The sequence below is a fragment of the Phacochoerus africanus genome, chromosome 10, assembly GCF_016906955.1.
Source record: "Phacochoerus africanus isolate WHEZ1 chromosome 10, ROS_Pafr_v1, whole genome shotgun sequence".
NCBI classification, from domain to species: Eukaryota; Metazoa; Chordata; class Mammalia; order Artiodactyla; family Suidae; genus Phacochoerus; species Phacochoerus africanus.
The window spans coordinates 55,545,976-55,568,194 of NC_062553.1; the positions used below are offsets into that span (position 1 = coordinate 55,545,976).

Below are 22,219 nucleotides of genomic sequence, written 5' to 3' on the forward strand. Positions count from 1 at the left end.
TTTGCTGTTTTAAAGACTATCATAGAGTATTCTTACACATACGACTTGGTAACTTAGGAGTTTCTGCAGGGTAAATTTCTAAAAGGATAAATTTTGACTGGTCCTGCCAATTAAATTGCTCTCTACAAAGGTTGTACCAGTACACTTCTGGAAGTAGTGTTTAGTGGTCACCCACTGTCTCACCAGCACTGGGTATTACTGCTCTTAATATTTGTTAGTTTGATAGAATTTTTTACCCTTTTCATTTGTCTTTTTATGGCCGCACCCATGGCATCTGGAAGTTCCCAGGCTAGGGGTTGAATCGGAGGTGAGGCCTATGCCACAGCCACAGCAACACCAGATCCAAGCTGAATTGTGACCTATGCCACAGCTTATGGCAACACCGGATCCTTAACCAGTGAGTGAGGCCAGAGATCAAACCTGCATCCTCACAGAGAGACTATGTCAGGTCCTTAACCCACTGAGCCACAATGGGAACACTACCCTTTTCATCTTTAATTAGTTAGATAGAGCATCTTTTCACATGATTGATGACTTATTTCTCCGGGCTTATTCTAATTACAGCTCTGTCCATTTTCTTTACCTGGTTTACTTATTGATTATCAAGAACTTTTAAGAATATTAATTCACTCTGTTATATAGTATGCAGATAAATTTTTTTTTGTCATTTCTCTTGAAAATGTGCCTTTTATCAAATGAAAATTTGAACTTTTTTTTTTTTTTTAAGGGCCGCCCCTGCGGCATAGGGTGGTTCCCAGGCAAGGGGTCCAATTGGAGATATAGCCGCTGGCTTACAGCACAGCAACACAGGATCCAAGCCACATCTTCAACCTACACCACAGCTCATGGCAACGCCAGATCCTTAACCCACCAAGTGAGGCCAAGGATTGAACCTGCAGCCTCATGGTTCCTAGTTGGATTTGTTTCCATTGCACCATGATGGGAACTCTGAAAATTTGAACTTTTTAATACAAATACATCTATGAAATCTTTTTATGACTTCTGAATTTTATGTCATGCTTGGTAATGAGGTCTTTTCCCATGCTAAGTTATATAATTAAAACTTTCTCAGATAAGTTTATTTTAGTTTTGATGTTTTTTTTTAATTACTCAATGAATTTATTACATTTGTAGTTGTACGATGATCATCACAATCCAGTTTTACAGGATTTCCATCCCACAACCCCAGCACATCTCCCAGCCCCAAAAGTTTTAATGTTATTTATTCTCAGGCTTGGACACAGTGTTTAAACAATCTTGAAAATAGTATGGACAGATCTCTCATTTCTTTACCAATTGTTACACAGGGAAACTGCCTAAGAATTATGACCCAAAAGTGACCCCAGATCCAGAAAGATGGCTCCCAATGCGTGAACGCTCTTACTACCGGGGACGAAAGAAGGGTAAAAAGAAGGATCAGATTGGCAAAGGGACCCAGGGAGCAGCTGCAGGAGCATCATCTGAACTGTGAGTCACTGCCCCCCCACCTGAGGGCCCTCAGAGTATAGGTTGCTTCTTTCTCAGATTAGCTCAGGTCATTGGTAAGAATTTTTTAAATATATTTTCAGTATGAGAAGTATAGCCAGATATCTTTAATAAATGTTTTTGTCATATGCTTAAGTAAAGGAAAGAAAATGTATTGTTTCTGGTTTGGTTGTACTGTAAATATTAGACTTGTAGGATTATATTGTGAACATTAGGATTATAGTACCTTCAAAAGGAAACTAAATACACTCATTCAACTAACTAAATATCTAGATAAACAGATATAAATAAATAATGTGACTAGAAAACAATTTAAAGTATTACTAGGAAGTTTCCTGGTGGTCTAGTGGTTAGGATTCGGTGCTTTCACTGCTGTGGCCTAGATGCAGTCCCTGGTCTGGGAACACATCCCACAGCAAGCCACTGTATGCCACAGCCAAAAAAATAAATAAAATGTTATTTCTGTATGATAGTATTATAGGTCATTAAAAGTTTTATTTTTTTTATAAGCTTTCTAAAAAATGACATGTACCATCTATTAGGTTTTTTAAAATTATAAAGCAGTAAAAATTTTATTCTAAAGAAAAATGGATAAGGAGTTGGGGAACCCAGCTTCAAAGAAATAGAACACATGTGGGAGATTGTGAAGGGTGGAAAGCGAAGTCCAGGTACTGAAGTGTTTCTAGGCTTTTCCTTTGAATGACCACCATTTCCTCATCTGATGATTTCAGGGATGCCAGTAAAACTGTGAGCAGCCCCCCCACCTCCCCAAGACCTGGCAGTGCGGCAGCAGCATCCACATCTACAAGTAACATCATACCCCCAAGACACCAGAAACCAGCAGGGGCTCCAGCAACAAAGAAGAAACAGCCACAGAAAAAGAAGAGAGGTGGGAGAGGCGGCTGGTGAGGAGCGCAGCCTTGTGGCAGACGGCTTTCAGACTGGCCTCAGTGACACTAGGAGCACGATAAAGGCGACACAGCAAGAAGTACAGAGCTGCTCCCTCTCCCATCCCCACATTTTTGCGTGATTGTTTCCTTGTACATCAAACAGGGAAGCCTATTCCTTAGACTCGGCCAGGCCAGACCTGGCGCTCATAACGCCTGCTTGTGCAGATGAGGAGGACGCTGGACAGCTGCCCCCTTGCTGCAGTCTCCTTTCTCTCTAGTGGCCTGGTGTTTCTTTCAGTTTCACAAATAAGGCATGTGATTCAGGGTTTCCTAGGATATAAACAGAAACTGCTTCTGTTTGAACTAGAGTCCGAAGATACTTGTTCTGTCAAATCTTGCTTTAAGTTATGTCTTAGGAGGCTGTAGGAGCCTGCAAGTGGAGTCTTCTGAGCATTCCAAATACCTGCCTAGAAGCAGCATGGGAGGAAAAGGGCCCTTAGGGTACCCAGTGTTTGCACTTCATCACATGAGGGGCCACAGGAAATAATCATAAAGTCTCCATTATTCTGACTGTAAATCTGTCATGTGATCTTGGAATGTGGGGTGCTAATATATATAGAATATATATAGGAATGGAAACTGTGTATATACACATATACACACACATATATAAATTAGAACTTCTGGAGTTCCCTTTGTGGCTCAGCGGTAACAAACCCAACCAGTGGCCATGAGGTTATGAGTTTGATCCCTGGCCTTACTCAATGAGTTAGGGATCCAGTGTTGCTGTGAGCTGTGGTGTAGGTCGTGAATGCACCTCAGATCCTGTGTTACTGTGGCTGTGGTGTAGGCCGGCAGCTATAGGACTTCTTTGTGCCCCCATGTCATTTTCAAATTATATAGCATTATGTTGATTTATTAACAATCTCAAAGGAAATGTATCAGTGTTGCAAGAAGTTGTCTCTTAGACCCAGTGTTCTGAGGTCAGATGGATTTGGATTTTGTCACTCAGAAAGCTTTCAGTGGCCCCTACCACAAACATTAATGTTGACTTCCTACATAAGAGGGAATCAGCCCCAGAGTACAGGATTAAAACCGAGCCCAACTGTTTGGCACAGTTAATAGGTCTCAAATGACTCCTCTTTCTCGTGGGGCTGTGACCACCACTCACTGCCCTTCTCAGAGTCATGCGGTCTTTTAGTCAGGCTGTGGTCTCCGGGTCTCTGGTCTTGCCTTGCTTACAAGTCGCTTTCCCATTGAACAGGCATGAGACAGACGCCCTGGACGCCCACTCTTGTTCGTATTATTTTATGCTGCCCAGGCTGGTGCTCGGTGTCAACTTAGGACTGTTTCCTTGTGTTCATACTGCTCTGTCTGTCCTTGTTAATAAAGTGCTGCTGTGTTTGAACATATCTACTGAAAACTTCTCCAGAGAGTTTTTTAAAAGGCTTTCCTCCTTTACCTGAGGAAGAAGTGTGGCGCTGCCTGTTTAAGCATGATCAGAATGTGGTGGCATCTGAACAAGAGACCTTGGCATTATGAATGATTTACTGTGTCATTTTACTTTCTGGGCTCAGAATAGTCTTTTCGTAAGAGTGACAGATTCCTTTTCATGAGTATATACCCCATTACAAAAATAATTGTTAATTTATGACTTGGATTCCATTAAATTTCTGTGGTGAAGGATACTCATTTTTTAGATTAACTAAGCCACAGATTTTTGGTGAAAATTATCCATCATTGAAAATTTTGACCCAAAGCACAATGAAGTTAACAGTCATTGTAATTGCCAGTCATTACTAAGCAACTGAAATTGCAGTTCAAATAAGTTGTAATTGTTAAATGAAGTGTACACACCTACATTAACTTTCTAGAAATTCTTCTTTAGAACAGATCTTTAACCAATGACAGATACACTTTGTATGTGTGTGTGTGTGCATTTATAAAAACCAATATGGGTACATCCGTCTGCTGTGGCACATTTTAAAATAAATCATGTTAGCAACGAGTATGAATTAAGGCATTTTGGAGTGTTGGCATCTTACAGAGGACTTCTGTTAGTATATCAAGAATTTTTTAAGCTGAGTAGCTAAAATTGTCCCCCTGTCCCTCCCAGCAAAACGGTAAAACTAGTGAGATTGAGAGAACCTAATTTTCACTGAAAATTCATTATGTTGATATTTGTAAATAAATCGAGGAGTAAACATTTTTTAAGCTACTAAGCTTAGCATTTTCAAGACTCCTTGGAAAACGCTAACCTTAAAAACTACTTAAAAAACTGTTATCACTCAAAAAGTCTTCTGGAACCTGCCATTCATTTATTGTTCCTTAAAAACCTGTTTGAGAGGTAGATCTGATAAAGTCAGTTTATTGCGTTAACTTTGTCGGATTGTGAAATACACTAAAGAGTCCAATTTAACAAAATAATAAAAAGAACCATCCATGTACTTGCTAAACTGTTTACCCGACCTTACACCACCTTTGAAGAGCCCCGTGGTACTTGAGTTGCTGCACAGTAGATCAGACCAGACTGTTACTTTATTACGCGATATGACTGGTGGCCCTGATCCTGGCAGACTAATCTCCAAAGAATTCTGTTTTAAGCCAAGTGCAGCCAATTTATAAGGGAGACATTCTCATTCCTCTCTCCCTGTAAGCGTCCGGACAGCATCACTGCAGGCTCATGGTGCCCCGCGAGGAAGGTGGGGTCCTCCGGGGCGGGCTCGGGGAAAGGCCTTTCGGAGACATCCCTCTCAGCCCAGGGAGCAGCTTCGCCGCCCTCCCTGGCACCGCGGCGGCGAGCCTCAGGATTCCCGGGGCTGGGCGAGACCCCGCTGGCCCCGCTCCAGCCCGCGTGCGGCGAGTCTGCGGCGGGCAGGCCCCGGCGCGCGAGCGCAAAGGGCCGGGCCCAAGGGGCGGCGCTCGCCGCGGGGGCCTACGTCTGCGCCCGGCGCCCCGCAGAGGCCCCGCCGCCAGACCCTAGCCCGCGGCTCCAGCGCGCCGGCGCGCGGAGAGGGGGGAGCCGGCGCTGGTGATGGAGAAGGGGACCGGGAAGAGGGGAGAGAAGGGAAAGGCGCGGGCGGGAGGGCGGACGCGGGAGACGGCGGGGAAGAGGGAGGGCGTCCGGGGGAAAGAGCAGAGCCAGGAGCCAGCCAGGAGGCCAGAGGAGACCGAGGGAGAGCCGGAGCGAGCCAGGGAAAAAGAAGGGAAAGCGGACAGCAGCTCGACGACAGGGCCCTCGCCGGAGCCGCCGGTGAGAGGCCGGGGCCGGCGTCCGGCGTCGGCCGAGCGCGGCTCTGTTACGTGAGAGGCGGCCGCGCGGCGGGTGGAGTGGGATGCGCCGGACTGGGAACGACCGTCGCTGGCCCCTTCTTCCCGTCCCCTGGCCCGCTCTCTCCATAAAGCCGACGCTGGGTCTCCGCCCTGGCCGGGTCTAGGGCGAAAAAGCCCCCTAGGTGAAGTTCACGGGGCCGGGGGGTGGGGGGGCGGCCGCAGTCTTTGCTGAGTTCTTTGTGGCAAGGCGCATGTTCCAAAGTTGTGCGGGCTGCAGGGGGCTCTCCAGACCTTTTGTGTGGGCACTGCGGTTACCACTTGTTTTCAGACGTCCAGCTTCCAGAAGGGACAATCACTAAGGTTTAATTGAGAGATTTCAGAAACAAGGCATTGTCCTCGCAAAGGTGATGCCACTTCTATGCGTACCCAGCGTGGTCAGTCATAGCCAGAGAGTAGAAAGGAGAGCGCCAGGGTCTGGGGGAGGGAAGGTGGGAGTTGATGTTTCAGTTTTTTAAGATGAAAATAGTTATGGAGATGGATAGTGGTGGTGGTTGCACAGGATTATGAATAGATGTAATATTACTGAACCATATGTTTAAAAATGGTTAAGATGGTAACTTTTATGTAACGTGTATTTTACAATTTAAAAATTGAGGGGGAAGAGAAAGAAAAATCGGGCTTTATTTGGATCAGCTTAGTGGGCTCTGTGCTCCTGGAGTCCCTAAACTCAGAGCTACTTTCTGGTTTTAAACAGTGTGAATTAATAACAGGTTTTATCTCTGGTAAAACAGACAACATTACCTCCACATGGGGTAAAGGAATAACTTTTGACAAGGAACAGTGATCTTGAGAGTCACATTTCATGCCTGAACTCTTGGTTTGAGTTTGCAGTAATCCCAGCTTTTCTTCTGAGATTACGAACATGAAGAAGCTTGCATTTTAGATTAAAGAATAAGCAAAATGTGCAGCATCAGTGACTGTAGAAAATTTCCAGGTAGGAGAAGCAGTGTGATTCAAAAGGGAGGAGGGAGCTGTTTTATTCACAATATTTCTTAGGACCTAAGATGCCATTATTTTAGGTACTAGAGAAACATGCTGCCAACAAGAATATGAAACACTGTGGATTATAAAATCCTCATTTCAGAGATGTTAAAATGTGCAGGGGTGGGGGGGAACATCTTGGAATTGATGAAATATGTGGGGTAATCTGAGTGGGGCGCTGGTGGAGATCATGAGGGGGACAGGCCGCATCCTGCACCATTTCTTGGTGGCACCGCTGCTCTAAAGCAAGCCATTGAAAACCGTCCAGTGAAGTCTCTCTTCCTCATGGCTGCTCTCCCAGGGTGACATTGTGTGCAGGTGCAGGGATGGAGAGGAAGCAGATGGCAGTAGGGAGCCTCTGTGGAAATACATTTGCTTTAAGAGCCACCAAGAATTCACTCCAAAAACAAACATGTACTTTAAAAAGTGCTGTTATTCACCAGACAAGATTCATAAATCATCCTCTGTACACAAGATCTCTTGAGACTAGACCTTGAAAATCTGATTTTCACGTAGATCTTATGTATTAAAAAAAAAAGGCGGAAGGTGGGATAGACATTCTAGTGCTGTTTAGGATCACTTTTTTTCTTTTAAACCAGACATCTAGTCTAAGTCTAATGTCAGCATTTAGTGTTTAAGCAGAAGTATATAAGATGATGATGAGATGTTTGCTTTTTAGGGCCGCACCTGTGGCATATGGAGGTTCCCAGGCTAGGGGTCTAATTGGAGCTGCAGCTGCCAGCCTACACCACAGCCACAGCAATGCCAGATCGGGGCCTTATCTGTGACCCACACCAAAGCTCACGGCAATGCCAGATCCTTAACGCACTGAGCAAGGCCAGGGATCGAACCTGTGTCCTTGTGGATGATAGTTAGATTCGTTTCTTCTGAGCCATGATGGAATCTCCTGTCTTTTCGTTTTTTTAAATGTTTCCTTTGCTATGCCCATGTTTTTGAGTTTAATTAGGTCCCATTGGCTTATTTGTGTATTTATTGTCATTATTCTAGGAGATGGATCAGACAAGATATTGCTGTGATGTATGTCAGAGTGTCCTGCCTATGTTTTCTTCTAGGAGTTTTATAGTATCTGGCCTTATATTCAGGTCTTTAATCCATTTTGAGTTTCTTTTTGTGTGTGGTGCTAGAGAGTGTTCTAATTTCTTTCTTTTAAATGTGGCTGTCCAGTTTTCCAGCACCACTTATTGAAGAGACTATTTTCCTCCACTGTATGTTCTTTCTTCCTTTGTCATAGATTGGTTGACCATAGGTGCTGGGGTTTAATTCTGGGCTTTCTATCCTGTTCCATTGGCCTATATTTCTGTTTTTGTGCCAGTACCATACTGTTTTTATGACTGTAGCTTTGCAGTGTTGTCTAAAGTCAGGAAGCTTGATTCCTCCATTTTCATTTTTCTTCTTCAATATTGCTTTGGCTATTTGGGGTCTCTTGTGTTTCCATACAAATTTTGAAATACTCTGTTCTAGTTCTGTGAAGACTGTCCTCGGTAGTTTGATAGGGATTGCACTGAGTCTGTAGATTGCCTTGGGAAGTATAGTCATTTTGACAATATTGATTTTTCCAACCAAGAGCAGTGTATATCTTTCCATCTGTTTGTGTCATCTTTGATTTCTTTCATCAGCTTCTTACAGTTTTCAGACTTTAGGTCATGTCTCTTTAGGTAGGTTTATTCCTAGGTATTTTATTCTTTTTGGTGCGACTGTAGAATCAGATTTAAAAATACGTGTTTATGATTGGAACCAGTTTAACAATTTCTATAATCTTCACCTTTTCACTTAATCATGATATTTATATTGGAAAGTATACAAGGGTAACCTTGGTCTAAGAGCTTTAAATCTAGTGTTCCAACTGGAAAGACAAGACAGATGCATAATGTGACACCTTGGATGCATACATGCTGAATGGCAGAATCAATACATGGGCCATGAAGGTCCCAGGACCCAAACAACAAATTGAATTCTGGTGTGGTCGCCAATGGACATGAACTCAGGAAGCCAATGTGGTTGAAAATTGGCCCTGCAAATATGGTCCCTTCCATAAATCCTGAAATATATATACATATACGTATTATTTATACAAGCACTTATTTGATAAATTGACCAGGGTTGCAGGATGGAGAGGGGATTTGCAATTAAGATTGCATAACTGAAGGCTGATTATAAAATACGAAGTGACTGGTACAGTTTGTTCTAGACTTGTTAACTTTTTTGTGAAGTTTGGTTCTGGTTTACAATTCCACCAATATTATTGGCAGGCACGCTGCTGGAAGCCAGAAAGACAAGGCCTTACAAGCAGAGCTTTATGGACTTCTCTTTTGCTTCTCAGGAGAAGAGTAAGCAGATCCTCGTGTTGGGCCTGGATGGAGCAGGCAAGACCAGTGTTCTCCACTCTCTAGCCTTAAACAGAGTCCAGCACAGCGTGGCACCCACCCGAGGTCTCAATGCAGTGTGCATCCACACTGAAGACAGCCAGATGGAATTCCTGGAGAGTAAGCTTGCTTTCTGAGTAGTTCTGGGCACAGCCAAGAGCCTATAACCACATGATTGTCATGCTTTCAGCCAGGTGTAGTGCCACCGACAGTGAGTGCCCGTGAAATGAAACCCTGGGTAGACTCTCCTAGACTGAGGGTGCTGTGTGGAGGGGTCCCTTTCTGCTCTTTCTGTTTTCTCCTTTTTGCAGTGGCAGTGATAGGTGGAGGGGAGGAGAAGGCTTCAGCACCTCCTCCTAATAACAGCCTCCCTCCTGCTCCCCCAGTAAACATGCAGCCCAAGTAAACACAGTGTGTGTCCTCCTCAGTGATGCACATACCGATGGCCCCAAACATCTTGTAACCAGACAGCAACCCAGAAGCCCTACCCCATAGTCATTCTGTAGTCCCACCTCTCAAAATACTACTGTTCCCCAAAGTTGCATCAGAGCCTCTTGTCTTCAGACTCTTTCTTAGGATGATTTCATCCATCCTCTTGACATTAAGTACTATCTACATGTTCACGACTCCTAAGTTCACCAGCCACACATATCCACATGTCACCTGATGTCTCTACCTGGCTGCTGCATTGCCCTCCTCGCAAACCTGACCTTGTCAAAACAGAATGTTTGCTGTATCTCCTTATCTGTTCCTTCTCTGTGATCCACGAGTCAGGACAGCGCTCATCACCTGTCCACGTGCTCAAGCCAGAACACTCGGAGTTTCCATACCCTCTTTGTACCCCCACCTCCAGCCCTCAAGTAAATCTGTGAATTTTTGCTTTCATCCAATTGTGAGAAGAAAATAGTGGGCAGAGAAATTGGTAAACCTGTGGGTAGATCTTGAAGATAAAAGCATTATTAGGAACAGAGGCTTCAGTTTGCCCAGAAGCTATGGAAGAAATATTTTAAATGAAATAGATGGCCAAGAAAATAGTCCCAAAATATAAAATGTGAAAAGAAAAAAGGGAAGGAAAGGGAAGGGGAAAAAGAAAAGAAGAGAGGAAGAAAAAGAAAGGAAGATTTCAATTAGGGGGAGAAAAGGACCACTCTGTCACTGGAGTGAGGGGTTTCGGCATGTTTTTGTCAGTTAGTAATAGGATCAAGGAGAAAAAAAATCTGTAGAGATATATAAAATTTGAACACAATCAACAAATTTGATCTAAGAACAATATAAAACTGTCCCACTAGGCAATTTTAGCCACATCCAAAAGTTAAAATGCACATTCTCAAACACAGAACATTTACCAAATCAACCATTTCCTGGGCCACACAAAACAACATAAGACAAGGCATCGTACAAACCATGTTCTCTGACCACAGGCTCTTAGAAGTTAATTACTAAGTGATAATAATCCCTGTCTTGATGAAATGTCCAAAAAGTGGGGAACTACCCAAATGTTCATTCGTATTTAAACTACAAATCTTAATCCATGTGAATTATTCAGACTACACGCATTCTTCTAAAAAAGTTAAAAACACGAAACACTTGAAAGAGTGACTAGCCTGGCTCTGTATGAAGGAAAACAAAGGAAAGACAAAGGCTCTTCCTTATTCGTTTTTTAAACGTTTTTGTTAAGTCCCTCAAACAGGTCTGCACACGCTCTGCGAAGGCTCTGAGAGTAAATGATATAGGCTTTGTGGGCCATGCAGTCTCTGCAGCTACTCAACCCTGCTGTCTGTTCTGAAAGCAGCCAGAGACCATGTGTGAACAAATCTGCATGTCTGTAAAGCTTTGTATTGAAATCCAAATGTAATATAATGTTTATGTGCAGTGAAATGTTATTCTTTTCTTCCCCAAAACATCTAAAAATGTAAAATCCATTCTTTATTCATGGGCTGTACAAAGATAGGCAGTGATGGGAGTTCTCTGGTAGCCTAGTAGTTAAGGATCTGGCATTGCTACTGCTGTGGCTCTGGTCACTGATGTGGTGCTCGTTCCGTCCCTGGCCCAGGAGCTTCTGTATGCCATAGATTGTCCACATCTATCCTAGGAGAAAAGTTATAAACTGAATTCAGTGTGTATGTATTATTAGCATTCCAAAAAGTTTCTTCTGGGAAGAATCAGCAGAATGAAATAACCCTGAGGCATTTTTTTTCTAGGCAGGTATTCCTGAATGCAAGGTTAAGAGGGAAATTAGCTCTGGGATTTTGACAAAGGAAAAAAGTTATGCAGCTGAGGCTAGCCAGTGAAATTTAAATTAGTCCATTTAAAACCACTTTAGGAGCTCCCACTATGGCACAGTGGGTTAAGAATCTAACTGCAACGGCTCGAGTCATTGCGGAGGCATGGGTTCCAGCCCCAGCCCAGTGCAGTGAGTCAAAGGATCCTGCATGGCTGCCGCTGCAAATTCAGTCCCGGGCCTGGGAACTTCCACATGCCTCGTGTGTGGCCATAAAATAAATACATAAAATAAAACTCACTTTAGAGTAACGTATTTTAACCTACCACCTGGAAGTAATTATCAGCCTACCCCTGCTGGCTGAGCTGTGCCTGAGAGACACACATGAGCCACAGTGGCTGCTGTGGCTGACGGAACCAGGTCCACTGTAGTGTGCACAGAGGGTGGACAGAGGGCCCTGACACTGGGTTTTTGTGCTCCAGAGGGATGAACGCGTCATGGAGGGTAAGTGTTCCCCGAGTCGGTTCCCCGATAACACCTCTCAGTGGTTCTCAGAACTGAATGCAGTCTCCCAGGGCTCTTTTGCCATCGGTCCGAAATGATGAGAAAGTGCCCTTCCCGCCCCTCAGGGGACGTTTCTGGAGATGTGTGTCTCTCCTTGTTCTGTGCAGTTGGCGGCAGCGAACCATACCGTTCCTACTGGGAGAAGTACCTGTCCAGGGGACTGCTGCTCATCTTCGTGGTGGACTCGGCAGACCATGGCAGGTTACCTGAAGCCAAGAAACACCTTCATCGACTAATTGGAACCAACCCAGTCCTTCCTCTGGTTGTGTTTGCAAACAAGCAGGTAAAAATCTGTGCAAATAGCAATCATACTCAGTACTTTTCCCCTTAATGCAAGGAATAGAAATGTCTACTTTTAATAGCTGGATACTCTACAATATGCTGGGTGTTCAGTTTATACTGTTAGATCGAGTGGATTATACAGCCAGCCCTCTATAGCTAAGGAGTCAACCAACCGTGGATCTGGAAAAGAAGAATTCCAGAAAGTTCCAGAAAGCAAAACTTGTATTTGCCACATACAGGCAACTATTTACATCACATTTACATTGTGTTAGTGTATGATGAGTAATCCAGAGATTATTTAAAGTATACAAGAGGAAGGAGTTCCCACCATGGCGCAGCGGAAATGAATCTGACCAGTATCCATGAGGACGCAGGTTCAATCTTGGGCCTTACATCAGTGGGTTAAGGATCCGGTGTTGCCATGAGCTGTGGTGTAGGTCGCAGACAAGGCTCAGATCTGGCTTGGCTGCGGCTGTGGTGTAGGCCGGCAGCTGCATCTCCAATTTGACCCCTAGACCAAAAACTTCCATGTGCTGCAAGTGTGGCCCTAAAAAGACAACAACAAAAAAAAGTATACAGGAGGATGTGTCTAGGCTACATGCAAATACTGGGCCAGTTTCTGTGAGGGACTTGAGCATGCTCAGATTTCAATTTCTGCTGGCGTCTTGCAACCAGCCCCCCTCAGATATCAAGGGACAGCTGTAAACTCTTTGAGAACAAAGACTGCCATTCACTCTGTGTCCCTTGTAAAACCTACTGTACTGCGTTGTATGTAGTATGAATTCAACAGAGGTGTGTTGAGTTCAATAAACATTTACTGACTGTTGAATTGGTTTCAACAAAATATTTGAGTGTCTACTATATATGGCAAAGTAATTTTATTTTATTTTATTTATTTATTTTTGTCTTTTCTAGGGCCGCACCCATGGCATATGGAGGTTCCCAGGCTAGGGGTCTAATCAGAGCTGTAGCCGCCGGCCTACACCACAGCCACAGCAACTCGGAATCTGAGCCACGTCTGCGACCTATACCACAGCTCATGGCAACGCTGGATCCTTAAGCCACAGAGCAAGTCCAGGGGTTGAACCCGCAACCTCATGGTGCCTAGTTGGATTCATTAACCACTGAGCCATGACAGGAACTCCGCAAAGTAATTTTAGATCAGTCAACCTGACCTGACTTTATTTCACAGACATGTGTTAAAAAGACTAAACAGCCACGAAGAAATTGGAACCCATCTACTGTGGGGTTGGTGGGGATGGTGCAGCCACTATGAAAAACAGTGTGGCAGTTTCTTAAAGAACTAAAAATAGAATTTTCAGGAGTTCCCTCTTGGCTCAGCAGGTTAAAAATATGGCATTGTCAGTGTGATGGGTGTGGTTAGAACTGTGGCACGAATTTGATCCCTGGCCTGGGAACTTCCATATGCCGCAGGTGTGGCCAAAAAAAGAATTTTCATATGGTCCAGCAATTCCACTTCTGGGTATATAAACAATAGAACTGAAAGCAGAAACTCTTAGCAGATATTTGTACACCCATGTTCACAGCAGAATTATTTACAGTCACCAAAACATAGAAGCAACCCAAGCATCCATCCACAGATGAATGAATAAACAAAATGTGGTATAAACATACAATGGGATATTATACAGCCTTATAGAAGAAGGAAATTCTGACATATGAAAAACATGGATGAATTTTGAGGGCATTATGCTAAGTGAAATAAGCCAGCCACAAAAGGACAAATACTGTATGATTCTACTTTTATGAGGTGCCTCTAGGAGTCAGTCATAGAGACAGAAAGTAGAATAGTGGTTGCCAGGAGCCAGGGGAGGGAGAAACGGGGAATGATTGTCTAATGGTACAGAGTCTCTATTTTGCAAAGCTTCTAGAAATGGATGGTTATAAAACAGCGTGAATGCACCTAACTGTACACTTACCAATGCCGAATATGGCAAATTGTGCTGTGTGTATTTTATCACAATAAAAAAAACATCAGACATCTCTAGCATTGTGACCACATACTTCATTTTATTGCACTTCACTTTATTGGGCTTTACAGGTGCTGTGTTTTTTTTTTTTACCAATTGAACGTGTGTGGGAGCCCTCCCTGGAGCAGATGCACAGGCACCATTTTCCCAGCAGCCTTTGCTCGCTTCATGTCTCTCTGTCACATTTTGGTAACTTCTGTAATATTACAAACTTTTAAAATTGTCACCATATTTGTTATGATGGTCTGTGATCAGTGATCTTTGATGTTCCATTTGTTTTCAAATGTGGCTTGATTGAAGGATTGTGGCTTGCTGAAGGCTCAGATGACGGTGTGCATTTTTTAGCAGTAAGTTCTTTTAAAATTAAGATATGTACATTTTTTAGACACAAAGCCATTGCACACTTAGTAGTCTATAGGATTATAAGTATAGCTTTCATATGCACTAGGAGATAAAAAATTCATGTGAGTTGCTTTAATTTAGTATATTCCCTTGACTGCAAACCAGATTTGCAGCAGCGCTGAGCTAAGCCATCCTGTCAACTCCTCTCTCAGTTGCCAGGGTTGCCAGTCATCAGAGAGCTCAGTTTCTACGATTTCTCCCACTGCTTCTGTGGGTGAACGTTTATGGATGTAAGCTAAGTAATTACAATGATGACCTAAAAGTAAGATCCTATGTTAAAGTCCAGCATAGATGCTAGATTTTTTTTTTTTTTAATTTTTATGGCTGCACTGGTGGCATATGGAAGTTTCTGGGCCAGGGATCAAATCAGAGCCACAGCTACAACCAATGCTACAGCCGCAGTGATGCCAGATCCTTAACCCACTGCACTGGGCTGGGCATCAAACCCAGGCTGCCACAGAAACAGCGCTGGATCCTTAACCTGCTATGCCACAGCGGGAACTCCAGGCTAGAGATTTTTATTTATTTTTTTGTCTAGTTATCTTTTTAGGGCTACACCCGCAGCATATGGAGGTTCCCAGGCTAGAGGTCCAATCAGAGCTACAGCTGCCAGCCTACACCACAGCCACAGCAACACAGGATCTGAGACGTGTCTGCGACCTACACCACAGCTCACGGCAACACTGGATCCTTAACCCAATGAGCAAGACCAGGGATCAAACCTGCATCCTCATGCATGCTCATCAGGTTTGCTAACTGCTGAGCCACGACAGCAACTCCCAGGCTAGAGATTTTTAAAGTGAGCATCTTAAGTACCACAAACTATAAAGATATAGAAGATCATGGTACATATATGTGAGCTGCTTGGTAGTCCACTGCATGTATGTACCACAACTTTACCATTTCCTGGCTGAGCAGTTGGGTAACGTTCAGTTTTTATTGTTATGAAGAGTGCCACAGGGAGCCTTCATGTGTGTATCTCCTCATAGGTATGTACCAGTGTTTGTCTAGTGCATGAGGTGTTGTTGGGTTTCACATGTGTACATATTTAGTTTTACTACATATTACCAAGTTGCTTTTCCAAAGATACTATACTAATTTATTCTTTCTACCGGCAATATATGGCAGGTTTTATAGCTCACATCCTTGTCAATCCTTGGTCTCATGAGGATGAAATAGTATCTCATTATTCTGATTTGCATTGCCTTAATGACTAGTAAGCTTGAATGTTTTTGCAGATGGTCACGGGTTCTTAGTTTCACATTAGTTTAATTCTTTGGAACGAATTTCCACATCTGTAAATTGTCTTTTATTGTCTTTTGTCAAATTCCTATTAGGGTGTTTATCTTTTCTCATTTGAGTTACATGAGTCTTAGAAAAATAGTCCTTTGTCTGTTATATGCATTACAGATGTCTTCTCCAGCTTGATGTCGATATTGTCTTGTCATTTTACTTTGTTCATTGTTCCCTTTTTTATACATAGGTTTTCATTTTTAGTATTCAAATTTATCAATACTTCCTTGGTGGTTTATATCTCTTCATCACATTGAATAACCAGAGCCATTTGGTGTCAAATGTGTAACTTTTATTGGGGTTTAATAATGAAAGGTTTGGGTTGTTTCCGTCGTGGCGCAGTGGTTAATGAATCCGACTAGGAACCATGAGGTTGCGGGTTCGGTCCCTGCCCTTGCTCAGTGGGTTAACGATCTGGCGTTGCCGTGAGCTGTGGTGTAGGTTGCAGACGTGGCTCGGATCCCGTGGTGCTGTGGCTCTGGCGTAGGCCGGTGGCTATGGCTCTGATTCGACCCCTAGCCTGGGAACCTCCATATGCCGCAGGGGCGGCCCAAGAAATAGGAAAAAGACAAAAAAATAAAAAATAAAAAAATAATAATAATAATGAAAGGTTTGGATATTCTAGTTTAAGTTTAGTGCATCTTGGTTGATACTCCTTGACCAGAGTAATCTATGCTTTTTAGATGATTCATTGGTTCAAGCTACTATATAATTTTTTTTTCTTTTTACAGCCACACTCTGGGCATATGGGGGTTCCCAGGCTAGGGGTCTAATCGGAGCTGTAGCTGCCAGGCTACACTACAGCCACAGCAATGCAGGATCCGAGCCACATCTGTGACCTACACCACAGCTCATGGCAACGCCAGATCCTTAACCCACTGAGCAAGGCCAGGGATCAAGCCTGTGTCCTCATGGATCCTAGTTGTGTTGGTTGCCACTGAGCCACGATAGGAAGTCCCCCTCATTTTAACTTCTCCTCTCTCTGCCTCTCCTCCTGGGTCTCCCCCGTTAAGTCTTCCCTTCTTCTCCGTCTTGTCCTCTTTCTCTCCACCTGTCCTTCCCTTCTCGGCCTGCTTCACCCGCTGCTCCTTTTCTAATCCCTTCTTGATCCCTTCTCTTTCTCTTGCTCTCCCCCTAGATTTGATCCAGATTTTTTTGTTTGGTAGGAATAATGATTGCAAACAAACAAACAAACAAAAAAACACTTCCCATGTGGAAAACGTTAGAATCAATAAAATATCATGTGAATAAAAAAAGATTATTGAATCAAATTTCTGTTGTTAAAGACACATTAAAAATAATCTTGGGGAGTTCCCGTCGTGGCGCAGTGGTTAACGAATCCGACTAGGAACCATGAGGTTGTGGGTTCGGTCCCTGACCTTGCTCAGTGGGTTAACGATCTGGCATTGCCGTGAGCTGTGGTGTAGGTTGCAGACGCGGCTCGGATCCTGCGTTGCTGTGGCTCTGGCGTAGGCCGGTGGCTACAGCTCCGATTCAACCCCTAGCCTGGGAACCTCCATATGCTGCGGGAGCGGCCCAAGAAATAGCAACAACAACAACAACAAAAGACAAAAACAAAAAAAAAAAACAAAAAAAACAAAAAAAAAATCTTGGGAAAATAAAGACAAAAGTGAGAAAACAAAATTAGAAGCAGACAGAACATTGTAAATCAGCTATAATAAAAAAAATTAGAAAAAAATATCAAAAGCAAATTGACTGGACTGTTTATGAAATTGATTAAGGTATTATATTGGCTTAACTCCATTCCAGAAAATGCTTTTTTGATGATAACTCGTAAGTGGTAGTATAATTCTGATAAAAATCTTTATATTCAAACAACCATTAGGATCATAATAATGGGATTCCAGTAGCCTCCATATTAAAATGGAGGTGGGGTCATTGAGAGCAATAGACAAGAGCGATAAATGTATCTATGCAGAAAGATTGTAAAATAACCAATTTTTTCTCAATTCTTTTTCCATTCTTGGGGAAGGATCTGGAATCAGCCTACCCCATTGCAGACATCCATGAGGCTTTGGCATTGTCTGAGGTGGGCAACGATAGGAAGATGTTCCTGTTTGGAACCCAGGTAACTGAGGAAGGCTCAGAGATCCCTTGGGTCATGCAGGATGCCAGGGACCTGATTGCACAGCTGGCTGCGGATGCACAGTGATGGCCCCCCGAGGCTCGCCATGTGCACCTCACAGGGAATGGAGAGCGGCAGACTGAAAGCCAGATGTTTCCACTTTCCAATAAAAAACAAGCCGTTTCCTGTTTTCTCCGCGCATAGCAATGTACATTTATATAAGGTTAATTGATCAGGAGCACCTCTTTATTTAGATTTTGAACTTTAAAAATATCGGCAAAACAATGTGTTCCCTGGCGGCCTAGCAGTTAAGGATTCGGTGTCGTCACTGTTGTGGCTTGTGTTGGATCCCTGGCCCAGCAGGAGTAACCCCCCCCCCAAATAAAAACAAAACAAGGTACTTGGAGAGATGTGGATTTGTTGTTGTTGTTGTTGCTATTTCTTGGGCCACTCCCATGGCATATGGAGGTTCCCAGGCTAGGGGTTGAATCGGAGCTGTAGCCACCGGCCTACGCCAGAGCCACAGCAACGCAGGATCCGAGCCGCATCTGCAACCTACACCACAGCTCACGGCAATGCCAGATCGTTAACCCACTGAGCAAGGTCAGGGACCGAACCCGCAACCTCATGGTTCCTAGTCGGATTCGTTAACCACTGCGCCACGACGGGAACTCTGAGATATGGATTTTTAATCAACAGGATAAAGTAAACATTTGCAGAATTCCCTTCATGGCTCAGTGGTTAAGGAACCCAACTTGGATCCATGAGGATGCATGTTCGATCTCTGGCCTCCGTTAGCGGGTTAAGGATCCAGTGTTGCTGTGAGCTGTGGTGTAAGCGGCAGACGCGGCTCAGATCCCACATGGCTGTGGCTGTGGTGTAGGCCGACAGCTGCAGCTCTGTTTTGACCCCTAGCCTGGGAATTTCCATATGCTTCAGGTGCAGCCCTGAAAAGACAAAAGACCAAAAAAAAAAAAAAAAGGAAGAACATTAGCAAGTAATCATCTCATTTGTAGTTTCTCAGTGAAATGAGATTTCCATTATAATATTTTAATAAAGTTTTTTAAAGTGAAAGTCCAAGTGTTTTTCTTTTCAGTGCATCCATCTAACAATGTAGGCAAAGATATACCAGGCCAGGGCCCTGAGAAAGTAAGTACCATCAAACCACACGGAAGAGAGTTTAACAGCAGTCAGAAAATTTAGGAAGTCTTCTTTTAAAGACACTGTTGCACTAAGTGAAGGGTAGTGTGGGGATATACTTGCTTTTTGTTTTGTTTGTCTTTTTGCCTTTTCTTGAGCCGCTCCCGCAGCATATGGAGGTTACCAGGCTAGAGGTCTAATTGGAGCTGTAGCCCCCGGCCTACACCAGAGCCACGGCAATGCCAGATCCGAGCCGTGTCTGCAACCTACACAGCTCACGGCAACGCTGGATCCTCAGCCCACTGAGCAAGGCCAGGGATTGAACCTGAAACCTCATGGTTCCTAGTTGGATTCATTAGCCACTGCACCATGATGAGAACTCTGGATATGTTTTTTAAATGCTTGATATTTTGCTTTTTTATATAGATAAGCTGCAGAAAATCAAAGATGAAGAAAAATCCAGAAAGGAAGCAGAGGAAAAAAACACTGTATCTATCAAGAATCAAAGATAAGAATTACATTAGACTTCTCAGAAACCATGTAAGCAAGAAGAGAGTGGAGTAAAATGTTTGTAGTATCAAGAGGAAAAGGCCTCAGCCTAGGCTGCTGTACCCTGTGAAACCCTTCACAGTGAAGAAGAGGGAGTTTCCTTGGAGCACAGCAGGCTAAGGATCTGGTGGTGTTACTACAGCAGCTCAGGCTGCTGCTGTGGCTCAGTTTTGATCCCTGGCCTGGGAACTTCCACATGCATGTGTGGCTCCAAAAAAAGATGGAAAAAAAAGTGAGGGAGAAAGAGTTACTTAGACAAACAAAACTGAGGGAATTTGTTGCTAGTGCTTCTGCTTTACAAAAAATGTTAAAAAGTTCTTTAGAAAGAAGGAAAATGATATAGGTCAGAAATTTGGCTCTACATAAAGAAAGGAAAAACATTGGAAAAGAAGTAAGTGAAGGATTTTTCTTACTGATCTAACAGATTACGGCTTGTTCAGAATATTAATTGCAACACTATATTTGACCATATGATCATGTGTATGTATAAATGATATGGCAGCAATGATACAAGGGATCAGATGAGGGAATTAGGATTATTTTGTTCCTGTCAGGTATTCACATTGCCCCTGAAGTTGTGTAGTGTTTGTTGTTTGAAAGTTTGAAAGTAGACTTGGATTTGTTGTTAACATAAATTGCAAACTCCAGGACAACCACTTAAAACAATAAAAGAAGTTATAACTGATATACCAAGAAGGGAGAGAAAATGAAATGAAGTAAAATGTTCAAAGAAAACCACAAAAGGTAGAAAAAGAGTGGAAGACAAAAAAAAAGAATAAGAACAACAAATAGAAGACAGTAACAAACATGGTAGCTATTAATCCAACTAAATAATAACAATTTTAAAGGTCTGAGTGCACCAATGAAAAGACAGAGATTATTGGGAGTTCCCATCTTGGCTCAGTGGTTAACAAATCCAACTAGGAACCATGAGGTTGCGGGTTCCATCCCTGGCTTTGTTCAGTGGGTTAAGGATCCGGCATTGCGGTGAGCTGTGATGTAGGTCGCAGATGCAGCTTGGATCCCATGTTGCTGTGGCTATGCTGTAGGCCAGCAGCTACAGCTCCGATTCTACCCCTAGCCTGGGAACCTCCATATGCCTAGGGTGTGGCCCCAGAAAAGACAAAAACAAAAAAAACAAAGAGATTATCAATTTAAAAAAAAAGAATTTAAAAAAAGATCCAGCTATATGTTGCCTATAAGAAACTCACTTTAAATATAAAGAGACATATAAATTAAAACCAAGTGAATGGAGAAAGAAAGCAGGAGTAGCTCTGTTAACTTCAGACAGAGAAGACCTCTGAGTAAGGGAAGCCCTTAGGGATAAGGAGAGGAAATTACACCTAAATCACAAGCAACAAAACACGAAAGTGGGACTACATCAAACCAAAAAGCATCCACATCATAAAGGAAATCATCAGTAATATGAGGAAACAATCGACAGAATAGGAAAAATATTTCCAAACCAAATAGCTGATAAGGGGTTAATAGTCAAAATATATAAAGAACTTGAGCACCTCAACAGAAAATAAATTTTAAAAATGGGCAAAGGATCTGAGCAGACATTTTTTTTCCAAAGAAGATATTCGGGTGGCCAACGAGTACATGAAAAGATATTAAACATTATTCATCATGAGGGAAATGCAAATTAAAACAACAATGGAATATCCCCTCAAGTCTGTTAGAATGGCCATCATCAAAAAGACCAGATACCTGGGAGGAAATACTTTCAAACAATAGAACCGACAAGGGCTTAATCTCCAAAATATACAAACAACTCACATTACCCAGCAACAAAAAGAATCAAATAATGGGCAGAAGACCTCAATAGACATATCTCCAAAGAAGATATATGGATGGCCAGTAGGCACATGAAAAGATGGTCAACATCATTAATTATTAGAGAAATGCCAATCAAAACTACAATGAGGTACCACCTGACACCAGTCAGAATGGCCATCATTAAGTCTACAAATAACAAATGCTGGAGAGGGTGTAGAGAAAAGGGAATTCTCCTACACTGTTGGTGTGAATGTAAATTGGTACAACCTACTGTAGAAAATGGTACAGAGGTTCCTCAGAAAACTAAATCTAGGAGTTCCCATCGTGGCGCAGTGGTTAACGAATCCGACTAGGAACCATGAGGTTGTGGGTTCGGTCTCTGCCCTTGCTCAGTGGGTTAACGATCCGGCGTTGCCGTGAGCTGTGGTGTAGGTTGCAGACGCGGCTCGGATCCTGCGTTGCTGTGGCTCTGGCGTAGGCTGGCAGCTGCAGCTCCGGTTAGACCCCTAGCCTGGGAACCTCCGTATGCCTCGGGAGCGGCCCAAGAAATGGCAAAAAGACAAAAAAAAAAAAAGAAAACTAAATCTAGAACTACCATGTGGTCTAGCAGTCTGACTCCTGGGCATATATCCAGACAAATCTGTAATTCAAAAAGATACACACACCCCTATGTTCATTGCAGCACTATTTACAATAGCCAAATTTCTAAATGTCCATCAACAGATGAATGGATTAAGAAGATGTGGTGCATATACACAATGGAATACTACTCAGACATAAAAAAGAATGAAATAATGCCATGTGCAGCCACATGGATGGAATTAGAGATTCTCATA

At 43.1% G+C, this 22,219-nt stretch overlaps 2 protein-coding genes across 5 annotated transcripts in view; both read left to right on the forward strand.

Annotated features, from left to right (window-relative positions):
• Window positions 1-2,952, forward strand: part of SRP72 (signal recognition particle 72) — a 41,249-nt gene extending 38,297 nt beyond the window's left edge. Inside the window, exons 18-19 of one of the 2 annotated variants that reach the window (XM_047798064.1) lie at window positions 1,308-1,467; window positions 2,217-2,952. In XM_047798064.1, coding sequence (XP_047654020.1) covers window positions 1,308-1,467; window positions 2,217-2,394 — 338 coding nt within the window. In that variant the 3' untranslated portion in view covers window positions 2,395-2,952. Of the gene's footprint in view, window positions 1-1,307; window positions 1,468-2,216 lie in introns of those variants that run through there. The other variant, XM_047798065.1, reaches the window with a different exon arrangement.
• Window positions 2,953-5,003: 2,051 nt separating this feature from the next.
• On the forward strand, window positions 5,004-18,104 carry ARL9 (ADP ribosylation factor like GTPase 9). 3 transcript variants are annotated; one of them, XM_047798066.1, is made up of 4 exons: window positions 5,004-5,077; window positions 9,031-9,193; window positions 11,966-12,141; window positions 17,820-18,104. In XM_047798066.1, the coding sequence occupies exons 2-4, from the start codon at window positions 9,178-9,180 to the stop codon at window positions 17,997-17,999; spliced, it is 372 nt and encodes a 123-aa protein (XP_047654022.1). In that variant the 5' UTR covers window positions 5,004-5,077; window positions 9,031-9,177; the 3' UTR covers window positions 18,000-18,104. The 3 variants fall into 3 exon arrangements, with proteins under 3 accessions (XP_047654022.1, XP_047654025.1, XP_047654023.1); XM_047798069.1 differs by lacking the exon at window positions 5,004-5,077 and adding an exon at window positions 5,319-5,406; XM_047798067.1 differs by lacking the exon at window positions 5,004-5,077 and adding an exon at window positions 5,670-5,830.
• Window positions 18,105-22,219: the final 4,115 nt, after the last annotated feature.

Coding starts and splice junctions, on each gene's coding strand:
- ARL9 (XM_047798066.1), top strand. Junction 12,142..17,819: donor TTGTGTTTGCAAACAAGCAG/GTAAAAATCTGT, acceptor TTCTTGGGGAAG/GATCTGGAATCAGCCTACCC.